The sequence below is a fragment of the Eublepharis macularius genome, chromosome 11 (genome assembly GCF_028583425.1).
Source record: "Eublepharis macularius isolate TG4126 chromosome 11, MPM_Emac_v1.0, whole genome shotgun sequence".
NCBI lineage: Eukaryota > Metazoa > Chordata > Lepidosauria > Squamata > Eublepharidae > Eublepharis > Eublepharis macularius.
The window spans coordinates 88,691,244-88,714,451 of NC_072800.1; the positions used below are offsets into that span (position 1 = coordinate 88,691,244).

The 23,208-nt window shown below is 46.8% G+C and overlaps 1 protein-coding gene across 1 annotated transcript in view; it reads left to right on the forward strand.

Moving 5' to 3' along the window:
• MINDY4 (MINDY lysine 48 deubiquitinase 4) overlaps positions 1 to 23,208 on the forward strand; it is a 94,970-nt gene that overhangs the window by 31,579 nt on the left and 40,183 nt on the right. The window contains exons 6-9 of the mRNA XM_054992021.1: positions 13,714 to 13,772; positions 15,508 to 15,617; positions 16,774 to 16,890; positions 19,219 to 19,310. Coding sequence (XP_054847996.1) covers positions 13,714 to 13,772; positions 15,508 to 15,617; positions 16,774 to 16,890; positions 19,219 to 19,310 — 378 coding nt within the window. The remainder of the gene's footprint in view (positions 1 to 13,713; positions 13,773 to 15,507; positions 15,618 to 16,773; positions 16,891 to 19,218; positions 19,311 to 23,208) is intronic.

Consider the following 23,208-nt stretch of genomic DNA (forward strand, 5'->3'; position numbering starts at 1 on the left):
TGAATTCTTCATTCTCTCCTAAATGAACTGCCAGCTTGTAACAACCGTTGTCTCGATTTGTGACACACAAATTGGCCCCCCTGTTGGAGCCTTAATTTCTGGTGGGTCAGCGGCTGGCCATTACTGCAGCCCCGGGCAGTGGCCTCCTCTGCCCTCCCCCTTTCCGTTACTGAAGTCCAGACATTCTTTTCTCATTCTTTTCATTCCCTTTTCCCTTGTTTTGTTTCAAACCTGTGGTTTGACATTTCCAAAAGCCTCTCCTGGTTATACATCAGCTGGGCGTCTAGTTATTTTTCACCCTTGTTAGCATCTGGTGAACAGACAGTACAGAGAACCACGGTTTGGCTTGAAAATCACTGAATAGGAACCATCAAAGAGAGGACAGGAACGTAAAGGTCTTAAGCCCTACCAGAGAAATCCAGATTCTCGTTTTTATTATGAGGGACAGAGGGAGGGATGAAAGCAAGGCAGTATTCCCTGCGTCAGCACTTGTTAACAACAGATGGGCAGTGTGGTGTAGTGGTTTGAGCTTGAAGCACAAGGTGACTGATTCAGATCTCAGACCTGAGCCCATCGGCTCCCTCCAAATGCGGATTTTGCCCCAAACAGACAACAGGAAGTCCTCACAGTGAAGGAGAGCAACTTTGGCGTGCTTTACCTGGTTTATCTCCCCACCTCTCTACTTCTGAGAAAATGTAAACCTCGCTCTCTCCGGTGGGGTTGGCGGGGTAGGTAATCTCTGCCTTTAAAACGGTAGAGCCGTGATCTTTATTCCCTCCCCTACTCCTTTATCCCTCAACATCTGGTTTTCTTTATTAACAGTTCTTTCATGCGGTTCCAATAAAGGGCCGGCAGCATCCAGATAAACCTTCACTGTGATGAACACCAGATATTTAGCATTCGGGTGCCAGTTTGGTGCGTTCCAAGCACTCACAGGAACGTAAGAAGAGTCTTGGTCCATCGAGTCCAGTGTCTCTTTTCACCCAGCAGCTGAACCAGTTGCTCTGGAGGGCTGATGAACAGGACGTAGAGGCTGAGCCCTTCCTGTGATGTTGCCTCCTGGGGCTTTAGTCGCCATGGCTGGCAGCCCTCGACAGACCTCCATCAGTCTGTCAAGCCCCTTTTAAACTCATCGATGCCCGTGACCATCACTACGTTTGCTGGCAGTGTATTCTGCAGTGTAATTATTTCTTTAGTACATCCACGATATAGCTTGGTATAGCTTGCAGGACAAATGCTGTTTTAAGCAGAGTGGTAAGCTGCAGCCCAAGCTCTGCTCACAACCTGAGTTCGATCCTGGCGGAAGCCGGGTTCAGGTAGCCGGCTCAAGGTTGACTCAGCCTTCCGTCCTTCGGAGGTCGGTAAAATGAGTACCCAGTTTCCTGGGGGTAAAGTGTAGATGACTGGGGAAGGCAATGGCAAGCCACCCCATAACAAAAAGTCTGCCAGGAAAACATCGTGATGCGACGTCTCTCATGGGTCAGTAATGACTTGGTGCTTGCACAGGGTTAGGGTTAGAGCAACCCTAACCTTTACCTTTACCTTTACCCAAACAACCCCCCTCCTAGTTTTTAAACTAGGGCAAGACAGGGGACTGCAGAGTACGTGAACACAGCAAGAGTCTTCAGCCATGAGAAATTGAGAGGGTGGGTTCAAACCCAGAATTATTGGAGCATTATAAATATATTCTTATTTTCAGCTTTAAAATATTGGAGGCCCTGGATAGCCCAGGTGAACCCGATCTCATCAGATCTCAGAAGCTAAGCAGAGTCGGCCTTGGTTAGTAATTGGATGGGAGACCTCCATGGAAGACCGGTGTTGCAGAGGCAGGCAATGGCAAACCCTCCTCTGTTAGTCTCTTGCCATGAAAACTCCACCAGGGGTTGCCATAAGTCAGCTGTGACTTATTTATTTATTTCGACTTTTATTTCACCCTCCCCAAACAAGCAGGCTCCGGGCGGACTTGAGGGCATTCTCCACCACCACATCCACTCCACAGGTATTATTTTAAATTGATCGTGAGACTGAGAAGTCTGTGAATGGCTCTTCCCAGCCTAGGTTTTTCCAGGGGCTCAGCGTCCCAGATTTTGAGACCTGCCTGGGGCCTGGCCACATCACATTGAATAGCAGTACCCCCCTTGGTAAAAGGACCGCAAGGCAGCTCTAGCTTTACGACTTTTTAAATCTCTCCCTCCCTCCAAGGAGCACAGCACATGCATCTTCCTTCTTCTGCATTACTCTCTCAACAACCCTGCGAGGTAGCACTCTAGCAGAGAGCGGCCGGCCCAAGGTCATCTTGCGAACTTCGTGGCAGAGTGGGGGATTCGAATCTTGGTGAATGTACGGAGTCAGAATCGCGTGGTTCAGAAAAGATGGAGTATTCAAAATGCTGACTCAAATTTTGAAACTACCAGCATGGAAGTTAACTATGCACTATGCATAAAATGGAGTTGGGGCAGAGTGGCAGATCGTAGATACCAAAAGCAAAGAGAAGGGCTCCCCTGGATAATGCTGTGAAAATAAGAAGGCCACCGCCTACCAGAGGGTAACAACTTCCAATAAATCAACCACAATACAAAAATGTCAATCTGAAAAATTTAAAGTGCTGAAAGTGCTCAAATATGCTCACAATAAGCACAATAAATATAGCAAATACAAGTTGCTTGGCAACATGATGCTCTGATGGTCTTGATAATGTTGAGCCTTTGAAAAAGTTGGTGTTATGAAATGGGATTAATAATGCTGGTAAACGCCCGTTAGGCTCCGTCTTGCCAGTCTCTTCTTCAAGACTATGTTCAAGTTACTCCTTTTGAAGAAGTTAGACATCACATCTTTTTCTCAGAGGACATGTAAAGAAAGAAGAAACAATCATAACATATTCATGGACTTGAAAATCTATTACTCACCTGCAAAATTTATTTCCAGTAATTGAATATTTATGTGGCCATCCTGTGTGTAGGGTTGGGCTGTGAGATTTCCGCCTAAGCATCAGCCATCAAGCCTTGAGTATGGGGGGCAAAGCCTTTCCATCAAGGGTTGCTTTTAACCTTGGAGAGAGGGGGTGGAAATCTAGGGCGCTCTCTCTCTCTGTCCATCCCTTTTCTCTTCCAAGTCTCAGAAGGGATAACTGTTTTATTTCTCCTTCAGGGTTCATAAGAGGTGCCCAGGGTGTGTATTGGGTTTCAACAGAATTGTTTCGTTGGGGAGCAGGCAAATAAACCTCTCCCCGCTTCAGAGCCACACGCTCTGATCAGGTCAGTTGATGCACCCTGACAGTAAACACCTAAAAGTCATCCAACCGAGAGTTTGTTGTTAACCTGGTTCCGGCTCTACCTGCAACAAGAGAAAGAAATAAACGGTTAATGTAATTTTTGTGGACGCTTACCTGCTGAAGTATCTTTTTCCTTCGGGAACAACTCGTCTCCACGCACCTACAGAGAGAAAGAAAGAAAGAGTGGACAAGAAACTCTCGGTTGGATGCTTTTTCCCCACCACCATGAACGGACTTTGTTGGCCATCTGTTTAATCATATTTGTGGATTGTGGATATTTTGTAGGACTTTTAGATATTTATTGTGTAGAACTGTATTTATATTGTATTTAGATGAAAAAGCACTTAGCACTTTGCCCATCAATTTATAAAATTCTACATATCTTGAGCCAGTTTGGTGTAGTGGTTAAGAGCGCAGGACTCTAATCTGGAGAACCGGGTTTGATTCCCTGCTCCTCCGCTTGAAGCCAGCTGGGTGACCTTGGATCAGTCACAGCTCTCTCAGAGCTCTCTCAGCTCCACCCACCTCACAGGGTGTTTTGTTGTGGGGATAATAGTAACATACTTTGTAAGCCGCTCTGAGTGGGTGTTATCCTGAAGGGCGGTATATAAATCGAATGTTGTTGTTGTTGTTGTTGTTGTTACTAGAAATCATACTTGTCCTTTACATTTATTCCCGGTTATGGATCCCCACCTTGGGTTTGGTCTGATTGTCCAGGAGAGCTTCTTTGTTAGTTGCAGTAAACAGGGCTTTTTTCTGGGAAAAGAGGTGGTGGAACTCAGTGGGTTGCCAGCACAGGGGACAACTCTAGGTGGGAGGTAGTGCCCCTGGTACCGCATGCACATGCGCAAAGTGCGCACATGCTCCCAGAACCGCACATTGATGTCACTTTGGGTTAGCTGGAACAAGGGTGGAGTTTTTAAAAGTTTAAATCACCCTTGGCGAAAATGGTCACATGGCTGGTGGCCCCGCCCCCTGATCTCCAGGCAGAGGGGAGTTTAAATTGCCTTCCGCGCTGCTCAGCGGCGCGGAGGGCAATCTAAACTCTCCTCTGTCTGGAGATCAGGGGGCGGGGCCACCAGCCATGTGACCATTTTCAAGAGGTTCCGGAACTCCTTCCACTGCGTTCCAGCTGAAAAAAAGCCCTGGCAGTAAATAACATTTAGCAGTTTCGTTTCACCGAAGCAGCCAACTAGTTTCCATAGCAAGTAGCATTCCAGGTGATGTGGCTCGACTCGGTCTTTCATCTTGGCTTTCCTATCTCTAAATGAGAAACAGGCACTGTGACCCTAATGGACTCTCCTTGGCACAGAGCGCTCTGTAATACTTCTGGAGGGACCGAGGTACAACCTCAGCATTCAGTAATCAGATTGTTTGTGAACGTTCCCTTGCATCCTTGTACAAAGAGCAATCCATTAACGGCCAGGCTTCTCGAAAGCTTTTGTTGGAAAATTAGTCATATTTCATAGAACCGTTATAAAAATTAGTCTTTTGGGCCATTCTGTTCCCGGTATATGATGTTATGCTCTCTGCGTGTGTTTCTATAATATTTTCTTCATTAAGTTTTCCAGGGTTTTGTCCATCCCAGTATCGCCATGACTCTCGTGGCAAGATTTTTACCATTTCCTTTCAGGAAAATAAGGCTTGTTTTAAATAGATCTTCAGGTTTAGTGAACGTTTTCTTTGATGTTTAAGCCTTTCCCTCCGCACAGTCTAAATCTGTCCAATGAGCTTAAAGCGATGACTGGGACAATGAGCCTATAATGAATGTACGTCTTCCAAAGGCCACCTAAGTCCAAAATTATCCAAGTTTTGGCTTCTGTCGGACATTTTTCTAAACTATTCTGGCAGTATCCTGAGTCTGTGAAATATCCTTCTGCATCCACCCACCCACATTAGGATTGCAACATCAGCAGGGAGCGCTATGCAAATGATTCTTGATTCAAGGAGAAAAACGGCATGGTGATTCCATATTTGACAAAGCACGTTTGATATTTCTGTGTGTGTTTGTTCCTCACCCTGAGCTTTCCTTCTTGACTTCTTTAACCTGATGGCTCAGGGATGCACTCCTAGACAGAGACCAACAGTGGACCATTGATTTCAGTGGCCTTAGACCAGAGTAACTCTGTTTGGGATTGCACTGCAAAGGTCTGGCTAGCTGGAAGTCATATCTAGCAGCTCCCATTATCTTGGAGGGGGCAAAGTTGGCTAAATCTACAAACCAAAAGACCCAGTGTGGTGGAGTTGTTAAGAGTGTCGGATTAGGCTCTGGGAGACCCTGGTTCGAATCCCCACTGTGCCATCGAAACTCACTGGGTGACCTTGGGCTAGTCTCACACTCTGAGCTTCACCCGCCTCACAGGAGCAGGAGTTCAGTAGCACCTATAAGACTAACAACGTTTGTGGTAGGGTATGAGCTCTTATAAGTGCTACCAGACTTTTGCTCCTTCCTGCTGCTTCAGACAGACTAACACGGCTGCTCATCTCGATCTACCTCGTAGGGTTATGGTTGCTATGAATTTAAAGGGGAAGAGGGAAAAATGATGATGTAGGCTGCTTTGGGACCCCGTCTGGGAGAGAAGTAGAGTATAAATGTTTAAACAAAGAAGCAGGAAGAGGCTGTCTTCTGGCCACCCCGTATCAAAGGGCGGTTGTGCGAATGCGTTGGCAGTTCCCCAAAGCATACCCCAAACCCACCCAGAGTACGCTAAACAAGCGAGCGCAAAAAGCTGTGCAGAAAACCAAAGCTGGCCCGACACTGTGGTCCTTGGCCTTCCTGCCGCCACATCCAGTGCCTTTAACAGCTGGATGGTGGACCCAGAGGTGGAGCCGTGCTCTGCTCAGCAAAGCACAGATGAGAAACAGCTGGCTGAGGTTTTGGTGCCCTGCCCAGCTGTTAAAGGCAGAACTAGTCACGCTCTCTGCCTGCAACCTCACAAGGTTGTTGTGATGATGAAATGGAAAAGCGGAGAGTCGTAGTTTGAGTCCCCGTTGGGGGAAAAGACAGGGTATAAATGAAGTAAAACAAACTCTTATCAGAGCCAGGAACTACGTGTCCGGAACTACAATGCCAAGACCACGGCCGTACAGCCCGGAACATCTACAACAACTAATCTATCAGAGCCCCTTATGTTGGAGTGAGGCTTCAGTCTCAGCTGGACAGAGAAGTAGGATATGACCCCCTGTATTAAATAGTAAAGAGTCCAGTGGCACCTTTAAGACTAACCAACTTTATCGTAGCATAAGCTTTTGAGAACCACAGCTCTCTGCATCTGACAAAGAGAGCTGCGACTCTCAAAAGCTGATGCTACAGTAAAGTTGGTTAGTCTTAAAGGTGCTACTGGACTCTTTACCATTTTGCAACTACAGACTAACACTCCTCTGTATTAAATAGAGGTCAGTACAAGGCAATAAACTCCTTGAACTAGTCAATCAGTGTTGGCGCAATATCTGTAAATATTGAAAGGAAACAGCATCCGTCTTCATTTTCTGTCTTCTCTTTTTAAATCGTTCTCACTTTTAAAAAAATCCTGTATATCCAACTGCACAAGAACTTATTTCACAGTGCATAAATATTTTTTGTCATAGCACAAAACGTGCCCAGTTGTACACAAGAAGAAACCATTCTTTGCAGGAAAAACTCGTCTCTTTTCCCATTACCTATCCCCCCCCCACATTGACAGAGAGACTGACCCAGATCCATAGCAGCAGAGTATAACCTCCCAGATCCTAGCCCAACTTGGGGACTGACTGTGGCTCAGTAGACGAGCCTCTGCTCGGCAAGCAGAAGGTCCTGAGTTCATTTCCCAGCATCTCCAGTTGGAAGGACCTCTGCCTGAGAGATCATGGAGAGCTACTGCCATTAGACAGAGTCTGATTAAGTATAACGTGGCTTCACGTCTGCATGTCAGAGACCACCGAGTTCTGAAGGCTAAATAAGCAGACACACAGACGTACTACTCCACACAGCTCATAGCTGAACTGTGAAACTTACTGCCACAAGATGAAGCGAGGGCCGCTAGCTTAGGTGGACTGAAAAGAGAGTTGGACCAGTTTGTGGATGATAGGATCTCTTGGCTGTTAGCCCTGATAGCTGAATTCCAAGTTCAAAGGCTGAGGTCCTTTCTTCGGAGCAAGCCCGATTAAATAACATGGGATGTGCTTCTGCGTAGACTTGCTTAGGTTTGATCGTTGCATGCTTCCCTGTGGCATCTGGCTAGCCACTTGGCATCTGGCTGGCCACTTAGATGGACCGTTGGTCTGATCTAGCAAGGCTGCTTTTTATGTGAAGATGAAGGGGTGTGTATACTGGGGGAAAGAATTGCCAAAATCCCTCCTACAATTCCTTGCAGCCTTGCCTAAATAATAACAAATTAGTAATAATGTCCATATGTCCTCCTCCCCGCCCGATACTTGCCTATGCCAGGTCAAACCCAAGGCTTCGAAAAGTGTGGAAAATGGAAAGGCAACGGGAAGGGGCTCTCCCTTTCCCAGGAAGATAAAAACCAGAAGAACCTAGGGATATGTTTGAATTTATGTCTTATAGGGTGTGGGCTGTGCTTTCAACACAGCAGTCTCTATGGGAGCCAAGTTTTCCCACCCACTCCCTCCATGCTCATATCTGCATGCATGCAAACAAACACAAAGTCCTGTATTTTTACCCAGTTTTTTTTTAATGCTCCCAGAAGTGTGGGGCGGGGTGGAGAGACAGAGACAGACTGCTTTTTGCTGGAATGAATTAGCGCTAGAAAAACGCCTGATGAATTAAACGCACTATTGAGTGGGTCCGTTGGCAACACCTGGTGCGCTCAAACAAAACTGATTCAAAGAGCGTCCCCTTTCTTATAGCATTTATTTCATTTTTATTGCATCCTTCCTCCAAGAAGGGCTCCCCTCCTTCGTTTTATCCCAGAAACCGCGCAAGGTGGGTTAAGCTGCGGAAGAGTGTCCGGCACAAGCTTTGTTGCAGAAGTGGGATTTGTACCCCAGGTGTCTCCATTCCTAGTGGGCCAGTCACTCCCTCTCCACCTAACCTTCCACACAGGTTGTCCTGAGGACAAAAGGGGGGGTGCGCCAAACACCTTAAGCCAGGGATCCCCAACATGGTGCCCATGGGCACCACAGCACCTGCCTACATCTTTCCTGGTTTCCACCAGGTGTTTTGAGAAACTGGGTGGGGCATTGGCCATTGAAGATTTGACTGTGTAGATTTTTTAAAATGCTGCTTTGGCAGAAGCTGCCACCACAGCAGCACAAGGATCTTCACTGTATGACTGAAGGTAAGCTGTGGCAGCCATTTTGTGGCTGGCTCCATCCCCTTGCAGCCGCCATTTTGTAGCAGCCATTTTGTAGCTGTGCCCACCACTCTGCATCAGAATTCCAAATGTGCTCACAGGCTCAAAAAGGTTGGGGACCTCTGCCCTAAGCACTAATGTGCGACCATGGCATACATCAGTCTTATCACCTACATAGCAAGGCCTGCGCTTCCTGTGATCCAAGGAGGTGCAGGTAAAACCTGGAACAAGGAGGTGTCTGATAATCGTACTAGGGAATGAAATCAGTTGGTTTTCACGTTTCTCAGAATCAGAAAATGCTGATTGTGTGAGGCTGAAGGCTGTTACAATTGAACAATTAAAACACAGGAAAAAACATGATGCTAAAAACACATAAAAGTGCATTAAAACGCATAGCATCTTCTCAGCCATTAATACATTTATATTTAAACCCAGATCTCACAGACAGCGTACACTGACCAGCCTGTACAGCAGGCAGGGTATCATATGTTCAAATTGTCCTTGGAGGAAAAAGAAATCCCCCCCCCCCATGAGGGAAAGAGCATTCAATCTTGTGGGACCTGAGTTCTGACATGGAGAACAGCCTGGAAGTAGCTTCCAAAGCAACACCAGAGCAAAAACCATCGGCCGGAGAACGATGGTTGTTGTGGGACACTGAGAGATCTCTGTCTTTTGGTGCTACACCTCTGAAGATGCCAGCCACAGCTGCTGGCGAAACGTCAGGAACTACAATGCCAAGACCATGGCAATGCAGCCCGGAAAACCCACAACAACCATCAGAGAGGTCCATTTCGTTCAGTTTGTTTCCTCGATATTCCCCGCAGTTGCAGATACCAGGAAATGATTCCCTTTGCTGACGGGAAAGGAAGTCCTGTGCAAAGGAGTGCCCTGGCCGGATGTAGCCCTCTGGTGTGATTCCCCCAGATTTCTTTTCCTGGCCTCTGCAACTCACGCTGATCAGTCGGGACTTTCCTAGTTTCCGAGGCAAGTCCTACGGCCTCCCTTGCACCCGCTTGACATGAGGGCTGCCTTGTAGCCGTGCGGACCGGAAACCACACTGAAGAAAGGGCGGCCCGCACCTTCCCGAAAAAAACACACAGGAAACTGACTAAACCGAACCCCGTATTCTTATTCCTCTCGCCGTTTGTCATTTTGAAGTGGCCGGGGCCCTCTCCTCGTTTTATCAGCCCGCCTGTTTGTTTCTCCTATATTGTAAATAGGAAGCCGGTCAAGGACGTGTGCATTATTGGACTTTCTCTGTGAGCCTTGCCACTCACGGAAACTCCAGGCCCCCCCATACACGGACAGCAAAAGGGAAGGCTTGTCGGACGAAGAGAACACCAGAGGGTTTCCTTATAATGAGGCCTCTTTGCTTCCTGGAGTATTTTCCTGACATGATAAAGTGCTTCCTTCTCCTCACAGTTATAAACTAATCACAGGGTTTTCTCTCCCCCTCCACCTTGTGTGTGTAAGAAAGGCAGTTGAGAGACGAGAGCGATACAGTCCCAGAGATGCTCCCAATGCAGTAATTCAGGGAGGGGGAAGTGACTACGGATCACAGTAAATTGCTTTGTACCCATAATAATAATAATAATAACAACAACATTTGATTTATATACCACCCTTCAGGATGACTTAACACCCATTCAGAGTGGTTTACAAAGTATGTTCTCATTATCCCCACAACGACAATCACCCTGTGAGGTGGGTGGGGCTGAGAGAGCTCTGAGAGAGCTGTGACTGAGCCAAGGTCACCCAGCTGGCTTCAAGCGGAGAAGTAGGGAATCAAACCTGGTTCTCCATATTAGAGTCCCGCCGCTCTTAACCGCTACACCAGGTTCAATCTCTCACATCTCCAGGACCTCGAGCAGAAGGTCTGCCTGAGTCCCTGAAGAACCGCTTCCTAGTAGACCTTGGTGGCCTACCCTTCAAGTACTAACCAGAGCTGACCTTGCTTAGCATCCAAGATCAGATGTGTCCAGGCTAGCCTGGGCCATCAGGTCAGTGTTTTTTGCTGGTAAATCCTATACCAGGGTTGGAAAATGGTCAGTAAAATCAGTGGTGGTGGAGAGTGCCCTCAAGTCTGAGTTGACTTAAGACGACCCCTGGTGGAGTTTTCACAGCAAGAGACTAACAGAGGTGGTTTGCCATTGCCTGCCTCTGCAACCCTGGTTTTCCTTGGAGGACTCCCCTCCAATTACTAACCAGGGCCGACCCTGCTTAGCTTCTGAGATCTGATGCGATCAGGCTCACCTGGGCTATCCAGGTCAGGGCCAATAAAATCAGTAAAAGTTGGTTTTTCATCTTGGTCATTCATTGTCAGTTTTTTTTTTTAAATGGTCAGTAGAGTCAGTATTTCTTTGTTTTCATGAATGCAATTTGTGGTTTTTTGTTTTCGTTACTGCATTTGAGGGAAAACATGATGACTTCCCAGTGACACGACAGATTTTTTTCGGTTCAAACATTGTCCTCTCTTCATAAAAATATTTTTTTTCAATAAAAAGTGTGCAGTTGCTGGCTGTGGAGATGGTGGAGGCCAGATCATAATTTTGTTTTTAATGAAGTCCCACTTTTACTTTTAAAGCACTAATTTATCAATAGGCTGAAATTAAATTGTTCAGCAATTTTTCAGAATTTAGCCAGGTTTTTTTGGAATCTCGGTCAGTAAAATCAGTAATTTTGACCCTTTGACTAGTTTCCACTCCTCCTATACCGCAGTTTACCATCAAGTGCCTCACCGGTCACTGAAACCAGTCTTTCAGTTCATCTTTCAATTCATCTGCCTGTTTTTCGACAAAGCGGACTGTATTTCACTGCCATCCGTCTTGATTTCCTTTCAGCTCTTTTATTTCCATCTTGTGACTGATCTCCTGCGTTCAGATGGCTGGCAAGATTCTTCTGCCTTGACTCATTCCTAGAGCAGATGATTCATTTTCCACTCTGGGCATGGACATATATAGTCATTGTGCCGATCCAGCCACGTTCTGTTGAATCCACTTCTGAAGGCTTTTTCTGGGAGAGAAACCAAGAAGATGGCATTTTGTGTTCTTCTTGGACGGGCAGCCCGCCTGCCCTCTGGGTGCCAAAAACTGGCCTAGGAAAGTCTGAAGTGTCATGTGGGTGTTCTCTCCTTTGCTTCCCTCCTGCTAAAAAAGCCAGGAGGGAAATGAAATGAATGAGAAGTCCGAGGTGATCCAGCCGTTGTTGAGGTGATGACGTGGTGTCCATTGTTGGACAGGTAATTTGTGGAATACTGGATCTGGGATGGAGTCCCTTAGAAACCGTCCCCTTTAAGTTTGGGTTGGTATTTTTCCGAAGTAATAAAAAGAAGCCTGAAACAGATCCGGGCCACTATCCAACGGGCTGCTTAATCCCATTTTATTTATTTTTATTTATTTATTTCGATTTATAAACCGCCCATCCTCAGGGGCTCTGGGCGGTGAACAACAGTTAAAATCAATAAAAACAAGAAAACAATAATTCTAAAATCAACATACCATAAGCAATAATAAAATAAGTTAACCAAATACATTAAGGTGCAATGGTGGGGAGAACAACCTACCCCAAAGGTGGGTGGCCGAGGTTGCTTGATGCAACAAGCAACCTATAATAATAATAACAACAACATTCGATTTATATACCGCCCTTCAGGACAACTTAACAACCACTCAGAGCGGTTTACAAAGTATGTCATTATTATCCCCACAACAAAACACCCTGTGAGGTGGGTGGGGCTGAGAGAGCTCTGAGAGAGCTGTGACTGACCCAAGGTCACCCAGCTGGCTTCACGTGGAGAAGTGGGGAATCAAACCTGGTTCTCCAGATGCTCTTAACCACTACACCAAACTGGTTGAACCTAAAATAGAAGTCTGTGGTGAAAGAAGATCCTAAATGTTTTTTAAAAAAAAAAAAAAAAACACTGTTGATTCATTTCCCGTTTTCCTTCCAGTTCCTAGCAGGTTTGCCATCTAGTCATTGACCAAAACTAATCCTGCTTAACTTCTACAAACTTGCTTGATTATATGCTTTTCAGCCGTACCCTGATCTGCCAATAAATAGGATATCCAGTGAAAATATCAGGGAGTCAACGTGTCGGTTCAGTTTAGGTTTAACTGAGAGTTAAGTCGATTGGGCTTTGTCCTAGTGAGTAAAAACTTCAGGAACTGGCTGGGCAAACCTCTGGATTTGGGACAGTTGTCTCTGGCACTGAAAAACTTAAATATGATTCATACTGTGGCGGTGAATTGCAAATCAGGGTGGAGCAAGTTAATGGGTCTAACCGGGCGAAAAAAGGAAGCCCAAAGTACTACAAAGTATGCATGAATAAGCAGCCAGTGCTCAACTTGCAACGTGATTTTTAAAAATTTCCTATTTAATCACTCTCCGGTTACTTATTTAAACCAAAGGTCACAACTAAATAATGAGTTGTAAAATACAAATATGGATGTTGTAAAACAGTCATACGTTGCAAAAACAATACGCTAACATGCTATATACAGCAAGATTTGAGATAAGTTTGTTGGGCCTTCACTTCTTTCAGAGGGTCTAGTCTCCATCTGACGGGGATTAGATGTGTATCAATTAATAATAATAATAATAATATTAGATTTATATACCGCCGTTCAGGATGACTTAATACTCAATCAGAGCAGTTTACAAAGTGTGTTGTTATTATCCCCACAACAAAACACCCTTTGAGGTGGGTGGGGCTGAGAGAGCTCCAGAGAACTGACTGACCCAAGGTCACCCAGCTGGCTTCAAGCAAAGGAGTGGGGAATCAAACCCGGCTCTCCAGATTAGAGTCCCGTGCTCTTAACCACTGCACCAAACTGGAAGGGCCTTTTCTGTGGCAGCTCCATCTCAGTGGAATAGGCTGCCCAGTGAGGTGAGGACTATACCATCTTTGTTTCTGTTTCAGCAAATCTGCAAACCAGAATTGTCCGGCAGGGCTTTCCCCGATTTCTGTAGTTTACTTTTGGCACCCCCAATCCGTGTTTGTGACTGTTTCGGGTTTTAGATTGCTATCTGATTTTGTGGTTTGTTTTTACTGGAAATTGTCTTGAGCTGCCGGGAAAAAGCGATATTAAAATCAATAAAATGACCACGTTATTTTTTTGCTAATTTGTTGCTTCGTTCGTTTCATTCCAGAAAGACTCCGACATCCATTTCCAGTCCAAGCAGCTTGAGCAACGATGCATTAGAGTTAGGTATGTCATATCACACGGGGCTTTTGCTTTGGGGGCTGCCTTTGTTTAATGTTTTGCTTTTCAGGCAAAACTCCATGGAACAAGATTCCCCAACCTCCTTACTCCACCTGGGTATAGCTAAGGAGTTTTGCCTAGTGTTTGATCTACATCTCCTAACCTGGATGTTTAAAGGAGCACTCTTCAGCCCTTTCAGACCCAGGACACATCCCCAATATGAGACCCATTTTGGGGGCAGGATTGTATTTTAAACTGTGTCTAGATCTGGCCTTTCTTCTCTGCACATTTCTCTCTGTCTTTCTCTTCTCCTGTTTTCTATCAGCCTGTGTCCAAGCACGTTCTCAAGCGTTAAGGACACGTTTTCTGAAGCCCCCCTCCACATACACCCCCTCTGCTATTCCCATGGTTCCACTGGCTCCCCGAAACAAAATTTCAGGGGGCTTCAATGAGAAGAGAGAACTGCAGAGCTTGCTACCCACCCTTTATTTAAACAATACCCTTCAGTTTGAGGAATGGCATACTTGGACTCTTTCTTTCTTTCTTTCTTTCTTTCTTTCTTTCTTTCTTTCTTTCTTTCTCTTTCTTTCTTTCTTTCTTTGCTTCAATTTATATTCCACCCTGCCCACACCAGCAGGCTCAGGGTGGATTACACAGCGATTTCTCCAAAAGAGATCAGTGCATTGCCCAAACAACCCCACCTCTGATAAGTTGAGAGTCATGCCAGATTTCTATCTAAAAAAAAATCACGGCGTCATGGTGTGGGACAGGTGGACAGCACTTGCACAGGTCAGGGGGTGGAGCTTAATGGAGAGATTGGATTGGAGCAGGAGCTTGCTCTTCGGAGCCAATTCAGCAAGTATGGAGCCCTGCCATCGCTTCTCTTGAACATGTCACAGGTCCACATTGTCTGCCGCTGCCTGCCCTGCCCCCTTCAGCACAACATGGCCCATGTGGGGTTGCTATTGAGGAATGACGCGGGGTACCAGGTAGTCTCTCTGGCTGCAGTGTGCAAAAATGGCACACCAAGGAGGAGCTCACGCCAGTACCTTAGTGGGCCTACATAGATCCCACAGATCCTGCATGAATATAATGCGCACAACCATGCTATGGCGTTTTCCACACGCACAAACATGGAAGCTCTCCCAGATGTAAAAACAAACATGGCCAACCCAGTTTTTTTTATACATCTGTCGGCAGACCTGCCTATAACCCACCAAGGCAAATCATGGGATTGGTGTTATGACTTCTGTTCTGAAATTTAAATGTCTGTGTTAGCCAGGCTGCCCTGACTTGAATTGCTCAGGCTATCCCAATCTCATCAGATCTCAGAAGCTAAGCAGGGTCGGCCCGGGATAGTACTGGGATGGGAGACCATCGAGGAAGGCAAGAGTCGCTATGCAGAGGCAGGCAATGGCAAACCAGCTCGGTTCCTCTCTTCCCTTGAAAACCCCAGCATAAGTTGGCTGCAGCTTGTCAGCTCTTTACACACGCATTAACCAGGCTGCTAATAGGGATTTCATAACTTCTGCCCTCCGCCCCCATCACGACTTCTGGAAGCAAATGTTTCCAGCCGTATGCTGGGACCGATAGTTCGGCAGAACGTGTGCTTCAAAGCTGGGAGAGAAAGTGTGACGTGGTTCACCTTGGTGAAACCGAGCAAAGCGATGTCGAATTTTCACTTGCATGTTCTGGATGTTTAACGCTCTGTTATCCCCTTTTCCCCACCCCTTGCCGGTAGTTGACGTGGAGGATGAAGTGTGTGCTGTGGAGGCGTGCCGAGTCCCCGATCCTTTGGTGCTGTTTGTGCTCCAAGTAAAATCGAAGCCCATTGACTTCTGCCTGGCACGAGTAAGTGATGCGGTTGACCTTGGATCAGAATGACTGTCACGTGACGTCCCAAGCACAAACATCCCCCCTTCTTCATTCCGTGCGACCATCAGCCCCACGAAAGGAGACTATGCTGAGAATCTATCCAGTGGTGCAGCATCCACCTGCTAGTAACAGCCTTCCTCAAAGGGTTGTTGTGAGTTACGGACAGTGTGAGAGCCAGTGTTTTGTAGTTATTAGGGTAGGGTTGCCAGCTCCAGATTTAAAAATTTGTGGAGATGTGTGGACAGAGCCTGGGGAGGACAGGGTTTGGGGAGGTTCTTCAGTGGAACCCTCCAACGCAGGCATTTTCTCCAAGGGGACTGATCTCCGGAATCGGGAGATCAGCTGTCATTCTGGGGAAATATCCAGGCCCTGCCAGGAGGTTGGCAACCCTACTTCCCGGTTTGGCAACCGCTCAGGCAACAACACAAGTGGCGCAAAGGGTCAGCGCACAGCATATCCTCAACAGCAGCAAAGGCCGCCGATCTCCATTTCTGCACACCCCTGATTAGATAAGTTAAGTCAAACTAACGGCCCCCTGTCATTTACCGGAGTTGGAAAACAGCATTTCGACAGTGTTATGGAGAACAATTCATACTCCGCAGAATCATTAAAAGATTAATTTGAATCAAAAATGTGAATTAAAGCAAACATTCGAGAGCCTTGGGGGCGGAAAGCGAGCCCTCCCGAAGGAGCACTTTGCAGTTTTGTTGTGTTCACAGCCTCTCTGGGAGTAGCAGGACAAGCGTCTTCTGTTTGCCTTGTGATTAGGTTTGACATGGGCTTTCCTGGGAATGATTTAAGACCCCTCGAGCCCCCCCCCCCCTCCACCCAGACTCCCGCTATGGCAGTGAAACAGAAGAATTTATGCCGAGAGACCACAGTAAGGAAGGGAAAAGCTGACTCCTCAGCGGAATAATCCAGCTACGTACAGTATTTATAAAACAGAGAATTAAAAGGGCGGAGAGGCAGCCTCAGACGCTGAGCAACCACGTTTCTACTTTCTCGTAGGAAAGTTCTGTAAAAATAGATCGTTTGCCTTTCTTTCAAACATGAGAAGGGGGGGCTCACTCCTTCCGTTTTCACTCATTCTCTCCATCCTCTCCCCCTTTTTTCGTTTCCTCTTTTAATTAAGGACCTCAAAATCCTTTTGTTTGGCTCCAGCCTCAGCTGCTTCAGCGAGGAATGGAAAATTCAGAGCTTCGTTTTCAGCGATATCCCCGAGCTCAAGTACGGCATTGTGCAAAAAAAGGTAATGTCAAAGCAAAGCGAAATTGGCCTTTGGGCACAGTCTACGGGACTCTTTCCTGGGCCACGGCTCATTGGAATAGGCAGGGGTTGCACACGAGCAGGCAGGGCACTTTATTTATTCATTTATATCCCACTTTTTTCCTTGATTGGGGACTCAGAGTGGCTTTTCACAGAGTTTTCCTTTCCTCCACTTCATCTTCACAACAACAAATTGATGGTGGTGGAAAGTGTTGTGAAGTCATACCTGACTTCTGGCGACCCCTGGCAGGGTTTTCATGGCAAGAGACTATCAGAGGTGGTTTGCCATTGCCTGTCTCTGCTACCAGGGTCTTTGTTGGTCTCCCATCTGATTACTAAACAAGGTCGACCCTGCTTAGCTTCTGAGATCTGACGAGAACAAGCTTGCCTGGACTATCCCGGTCAGGGTAGGTTAGGCTGAGAGATTGCGATGGGCCCAGGGTCACTTGGCAGGCTTCCATGATTGAGCAAGGATCCAGAGGAGTTAGCCATGTTAGTCTGTAGTAGCAAAATAGAAAAGAGTCCAGTAGCACCTTTAAGACTAACCAACTTTACTGTAACATAAGCTTTCGAGAATCACAGTTCTCTTTGTCAGATGCACAGTTCTCTTCGTCCAACTTTGACCCCAGGCCCAAATGAGGAACCACAATATAATTTAAAGAACTGGCAAGCCTAACGTAAGAACGCTGTCCATTTTTATGCCACCCTTCCTCCAAGGAGGTCAAGGCTAAAGGCATGGCTGTCGCTTCCCCTGTCATCTGATGAAGAGAGCTGTGGTTCTCGAAAGCTTATGCTACAGTAAAGTTGGTTAGTCTTAAAGGTGCTACTGGACTCTTTTCTATGATTCAGCAAGGTATTCAAACCCAGTCATTCCAGGTCCTAGTCTAACACTCTAACCACTATACCCCAACTGTCCTCTGGATCAGCCACCCAGCAAGCTTTATGGCAACACAAGGCTGTTTATGTTCTACAGCAACTGCTTAATTTTTAGTTGCAAAACGGGGAGGGGGGCGCTTCTTGTGTTTTTTCCTGTTGATGTTTCGACTGACTGATTCCTGTATTTCTATCATGGTAGATGCTTTTGGAGCACATGCCTTGGAATACACTCTCCTGTGACTGCTTAATACAAGTTATGGTTGCCAAATGATTAGAAACAAACCATAGTCTTGCTGCTTGTGGTTTGGCTTCGATCTCTTCGGAGCGAGCCTTTCACAGGCCGTTTGCCAGAAGCGCTGAGGAGGTCAGAACCTTTTCACACGCACACAGACACCCTGGCTAGTCTAAGCTGTACATCCCAGAAGAATCAACAGCTTTTGCACCATGCTCTGTTAGCAGTTGGGAAATCCTTGGAGATTTGTTGGTGGAACCTGGGATGTACAGGGTTTAGGAAGGGGAGGGACTTCAGTGGGGTATAATGCCGTAGAGCCCAGCTTCCGAAGCAGCCATTTTCTCCAGGGGAACTGATCTCTGTTGTCTTGGGAGCAGTTGTAATTCTGGGAGATATCCAGCCCCACCTAGAGGTTGGCAACCCTTTGCTCCACCACTGGGCCTGCCCCACGCTGCTGAGCCCTGCCCCTGGAACCTGGCCTCTACCCTCTGGCCATAGTCCTGGCTGTAGTCCTCCGGCTTTGACTCCAGACCCAACTGTGGAACCAGAATATAATTCAACACCAGAACTCTGTCCATTTTTATCCCACTCTCCAAGGAGTTCAAGGCAAAAGGCGTGGCTGTTGCTTCCCCTGGCTTCTTGAACTGGAGGAAAGGTTCAGCCTTGTGAATGGCGAGATGCAGGCTGCTAGTTTTATGCCTTTGGCCCACAACGCACTGCGCAGATGTTGTCCAGGAAGCGTTCCAGCCAGCGCTCCAGAATGAAATCCAAAGCCCCCTTCCTCAGACATAAATCCCACCCCAAATTGGCAGAGCTTGTAAGTAAATACGCAGTTGGTAGCGATAGGCCTTCAGCCCCGCTCTTGAAAATCAAGCCGTCCGTGACATTTGCTCAGGCAGTTTGGCCGTCAGGAAATCAGGCTGTTGTTCTCTTCCTTGATAGCAGAACAAAATCAACAAGCATCCCCTTGAGGTTATCACAGCCAGCGCATACTGGGGGTTTTCAGGAAAATGTGAAGGGACAACCTTTGCGTTATGAACGCAGCATTGGATATGCATATAACTTTATGGTTGAAGCAGAGAAGAAAAAAAATGGGACCTGGGGAATTGGGAGTTTGGAGTGTGGTTCTCCTGAATGCCAAAAAACAGCCTCAGACAATACTCTCCTGTTTGCCTTCCTCCTTTGTGTTACAACCCTGTCTAGGGGGGACCGTGTGGGGTGCTGGCAGCCGTTCAAGCTTGTGTCCTGCGACATCTTATCTTTGGAGACAGTAGCCAGAACAACGGCGATCCCTGGTAAGTCAACACGTCTCAGAGCTGGGAGCATTTTCCATTCCAAATTGAATTAAGATCCCCTCTATTGTTATAATGGGGGAAAGAGCCTTTCTGGCCTGACCCGATAGAGGAAGATAAAGTACCGTTGGATGTGTTCACATTGACCAAGGCGAAGGGAAGCCGGAAGTTGTCGGCAGCCGTGTGTGGGTCCCAAAGTCAAATCTTAAAAAAAAAAAATCCCAGAACATAATCCACATTACTGTTGTTGTTGTTTTTTGTTAATAATAATAAAATTTATATTCCACTGTCCCTGCAAGCGGGCGCAGAGCAGATCACAGCTGTATAAAATACACAATAATAAAACTCGGCAGCATAAATATAAAGTCAGCAATTAGAAATACAGTGGGTCAGCCAGCCACACACATATTGCACTACCCATTCAGCCTAGACAAACCCACGGGCAGGGTGGCCAGTTATAGATGGATACAGAGTCAGGGGGGCACCCGTCCCCCCTCCCCTGGCAGGAGGACGGCACGGACAATTTGGACGGCTTGCCCATCTCAATCACCATATGCCTGGCAGAACATCTCCGTCTTGCAGGCCTGGTGGAAAGATAACGAATCCGAATGGGCCCGGGTTGCCACAGACAGAGAGTTCCACCGGGTTGGTGCCAGGGCTGAGAAAGCCTTGGCCCTGGTTGAGGCAACTAAATGGTCCACAGTGAAATTCATCACCTCCCATGACTGCTTTTTCGTTTTCGCTCGGCCTCAAGTCCCAAGATCAAGGTGGTAATTTTGCTCCGTCTCCTTGCTCTTTGGAATTCCCTATTCCATTTGTAATTTTTTGTGTTGTTTTCGTGGCTCCTGAAGGCCTGGCCTGGCGCCTCTGAACAGATGAGAAAGAGCTGTGGGCGGTGTGGGACCTGACGCTTGCTTTCTTCTGCTGTTGTGCCCAAAAGTTCAACTTCCTTTCGGAGCAGAAGGAAGACGGTTCGGACTGCCCGCAGTCCCCAAGGCAGATGAAGAACACCAGAGTTTCTTCTTTCATGTCTGGCGCTTTGATTTAATGTTTAGTCTTTTTAATTCAGTTCTTTTCATGCCAGCGGTGGGAACATTTAGAGGCTGAAATTGCTGTTGTCTGGGATTCAAGTGACATTTCCAAATTTTGGAAAAACAAGGCTTTTGATTTTGCTTTTTGTTTGATTCAGTAGAGGACTAAAGGTACACCCAGATCAGCTTTTTATGTTATTTTGGATTTATTTTTGTTTTGACCCCTGCTATCCTGATTTTAATTTTTGCACACATATTTTTCATCGTTAATCAGTGGCTGGTTTTTCCAGAGGGCTAAGGCTTCATCGCCTATCCCTTAAAATAATAATAACAACAACAACATTCTACTTATATACCACCCTTCAGGACAACTTAATGTCCACTCAGCGCAGTTTACAAAGTATGTTATTATTATCCCCACAACAATCACCCTGTGCGGTGGGTGGGGCTGAGAGAGCTCTGAGAGAGCTGTGACTAACCCAAGGTCACCCAGCTGGCTTCAAGTGGAGGAGCGGGGAATCAAACTCGGTTCCCCAGATTAGAGTCCTGCTGCTCTTAAGTGACTGACCCAAGGTCACCCAGCTGGCTTCAAGTGGAGGAATGGGGAATCAAACCTGGCTCTCCAGATTAGAGTCCTGCCGCTCTTAAGTGACTGACCCAAGGTCACCCAGCTGGCTTCAAGTGGAGGAGTGGGGAATCAAACCTGGCTCTCCAGATTAGAGTCCTGCCGCTCTTAAGTGACTGACCCAAGGTCACCCAGCTGGCTTCAAGTGGAGGAGCGGGGAATCAAACCCGGTTCCCCAGATTAGAGTCCAGCCGCTCTTAACCATTACACCAAACAGGTGTAAAATAACGGTGTTATTCATTAACGTGAAGGATCTTGGTGTTGCTGACATCTTCCTTATATATACATCCCTAAATTGCAGGCTTAGATGTTTTAAATTTTATTTTTAATGAACACTGAATGGGCATAGCAAGGTTCAGGTCCGGTAGCACCTTAAAGACTAAATAGATTTCCAGGGTATGAGAGTCAAAGCTCCCTGAGCCAACATGGTACCTGATAAATAGAGGCTTTGTCAGTTTTGCATGCAGTGGGTGCACATGCAGAATTTGTTCGGAGCCACCTGGAAGCAACGCTTGTGGTTTTTGTATGACGCTCCCACAAGGCCTTGCATAGATGTTTGCTTGTGTAGTTGTTGATCCGCACCAATTACTGTGCTGTGGGGATGTGGGAATGCGAGACTCACTGCCTCATACGACCGCCAGAAAACCTGCTATCAGGCGCGTCATATCCCTTGAGAGTATTTGTGTGCAAGGAGGTTATCCTTCCGTGAGGGGAGGGGGGCACACTTCCTCCCTGAACAGAACGGTGAAATATTTTGTGGCCACAGTAAAGAGCACTCAAAAGCCTTCAATCCTTAAGTCGTGGAAAATGTTTAAAAGACACAACAGCTCACCATCCTCATTAATGTCTTTTTCTTTTCTTTTTTCTTTTGCCTTTCTGCAAAAATGTGCCTCTAGGGGTAACTTTGGCCCCACCCTAAGTACAGCTCTGCATCCTGTAGAACTCACTGTCTAGGGCAAGATTGTTTCCCGTTATCCTGTCCTTAATTTACCTTTTCCTGATTGCATCCTGTTACCTCTGCTTTTAACCTTTGTGCCTGTCTCAGCGCCCACATTTTCTCCGCCCATCGAACTCTTTCTTTCTCTGCCTCGACCCTTCGATTTCTGTAACCAGCCCCAGGCAACTTTATCCGCCCTGAGCCTGCTTGCGGGGAGGGCGGAATATAAATATGATAAAATAAATAAATAAATAAATAAATAAATAAAACCCCAAAGAGAAGGGGGGCATTCCAAGCTGTGTCTCAGTGTACCAGTGAAGGATCCTCTTCCGTTCATATACGCATAAAAACTGGCATTTTGGCTGTTGCGGGTTGTTGCAGATGGATGACATGCCCAGGGCTTTTTTTCAGGGGGAATGCGGGGGGGATGGAGTTCCGGAACTTCTTGAAAATGGTCACATGGCTGGTGGCCCCGCCCCCTGATCTCCAGACAGAGGGGAGTTGAGATTGCCTCAGTGGCGCGGAGGGCAATCTCAACTCCTCTGTCTGGAGATCCGGGGGCGGGGCCACCAGCGATGTGACCATTTTCTCCGAGGGCAACCCACGGAGTTCCACCACCTCTTTCCCCAGGAAAAAAGCCCTGGACATACCAATATTCTTTGTTTTGCACAACTATTAAATGTGTGGGATCCTGACTCTAGCTTGCCACTCATTTCATTGGTTAAGACTGAGCTGCAAGAAAAGAAAGGGCTGAAAGGAAGGTTCCAACCAGGAGCTCTACTTGTAAGGGAAAGGATATCTTCCTTTTCCCTGGTCCTGGTTTCTGGATCCTGTATTTTGCATTCCTGCTTCACACATGCAAAATAATGAGATGGGTGTAACGTGATAGGATTGGCAGCAGCCTCACATCAGGTGGAGGATCACGTCCGGGAATTCTCCCCTGTATTAAAAACGCCTTGCAAATTGAAATGACGAGCTGGGAGAAGGTCTAGACGCTTCCTCCTTGCCTCGGTTGAGTTTTCTCTCAACCTAGAGTTTTGTACGTGGAGGACCATTCAAAGCTGAATTGCTTCTCCTGCAGTCCAAAGCAACGCGTTTCCATCCTACCATTCATTCTTCGGAGGATGTAAGCCAAGTCTAACAGCCAAGCTACAAGTGACGCCTTACACAGGTTGGACACTTGTCGGCTTCCCTCAAGTTTTGATGGGGAATGTAGGTGCCCTGGTTTTACAGCTTGGCTCTCCATTACAGCTGCAAGACCAGGACGCCTACATTTCCCATCAAAACTTGAGGGAAGCTGACAAGTGT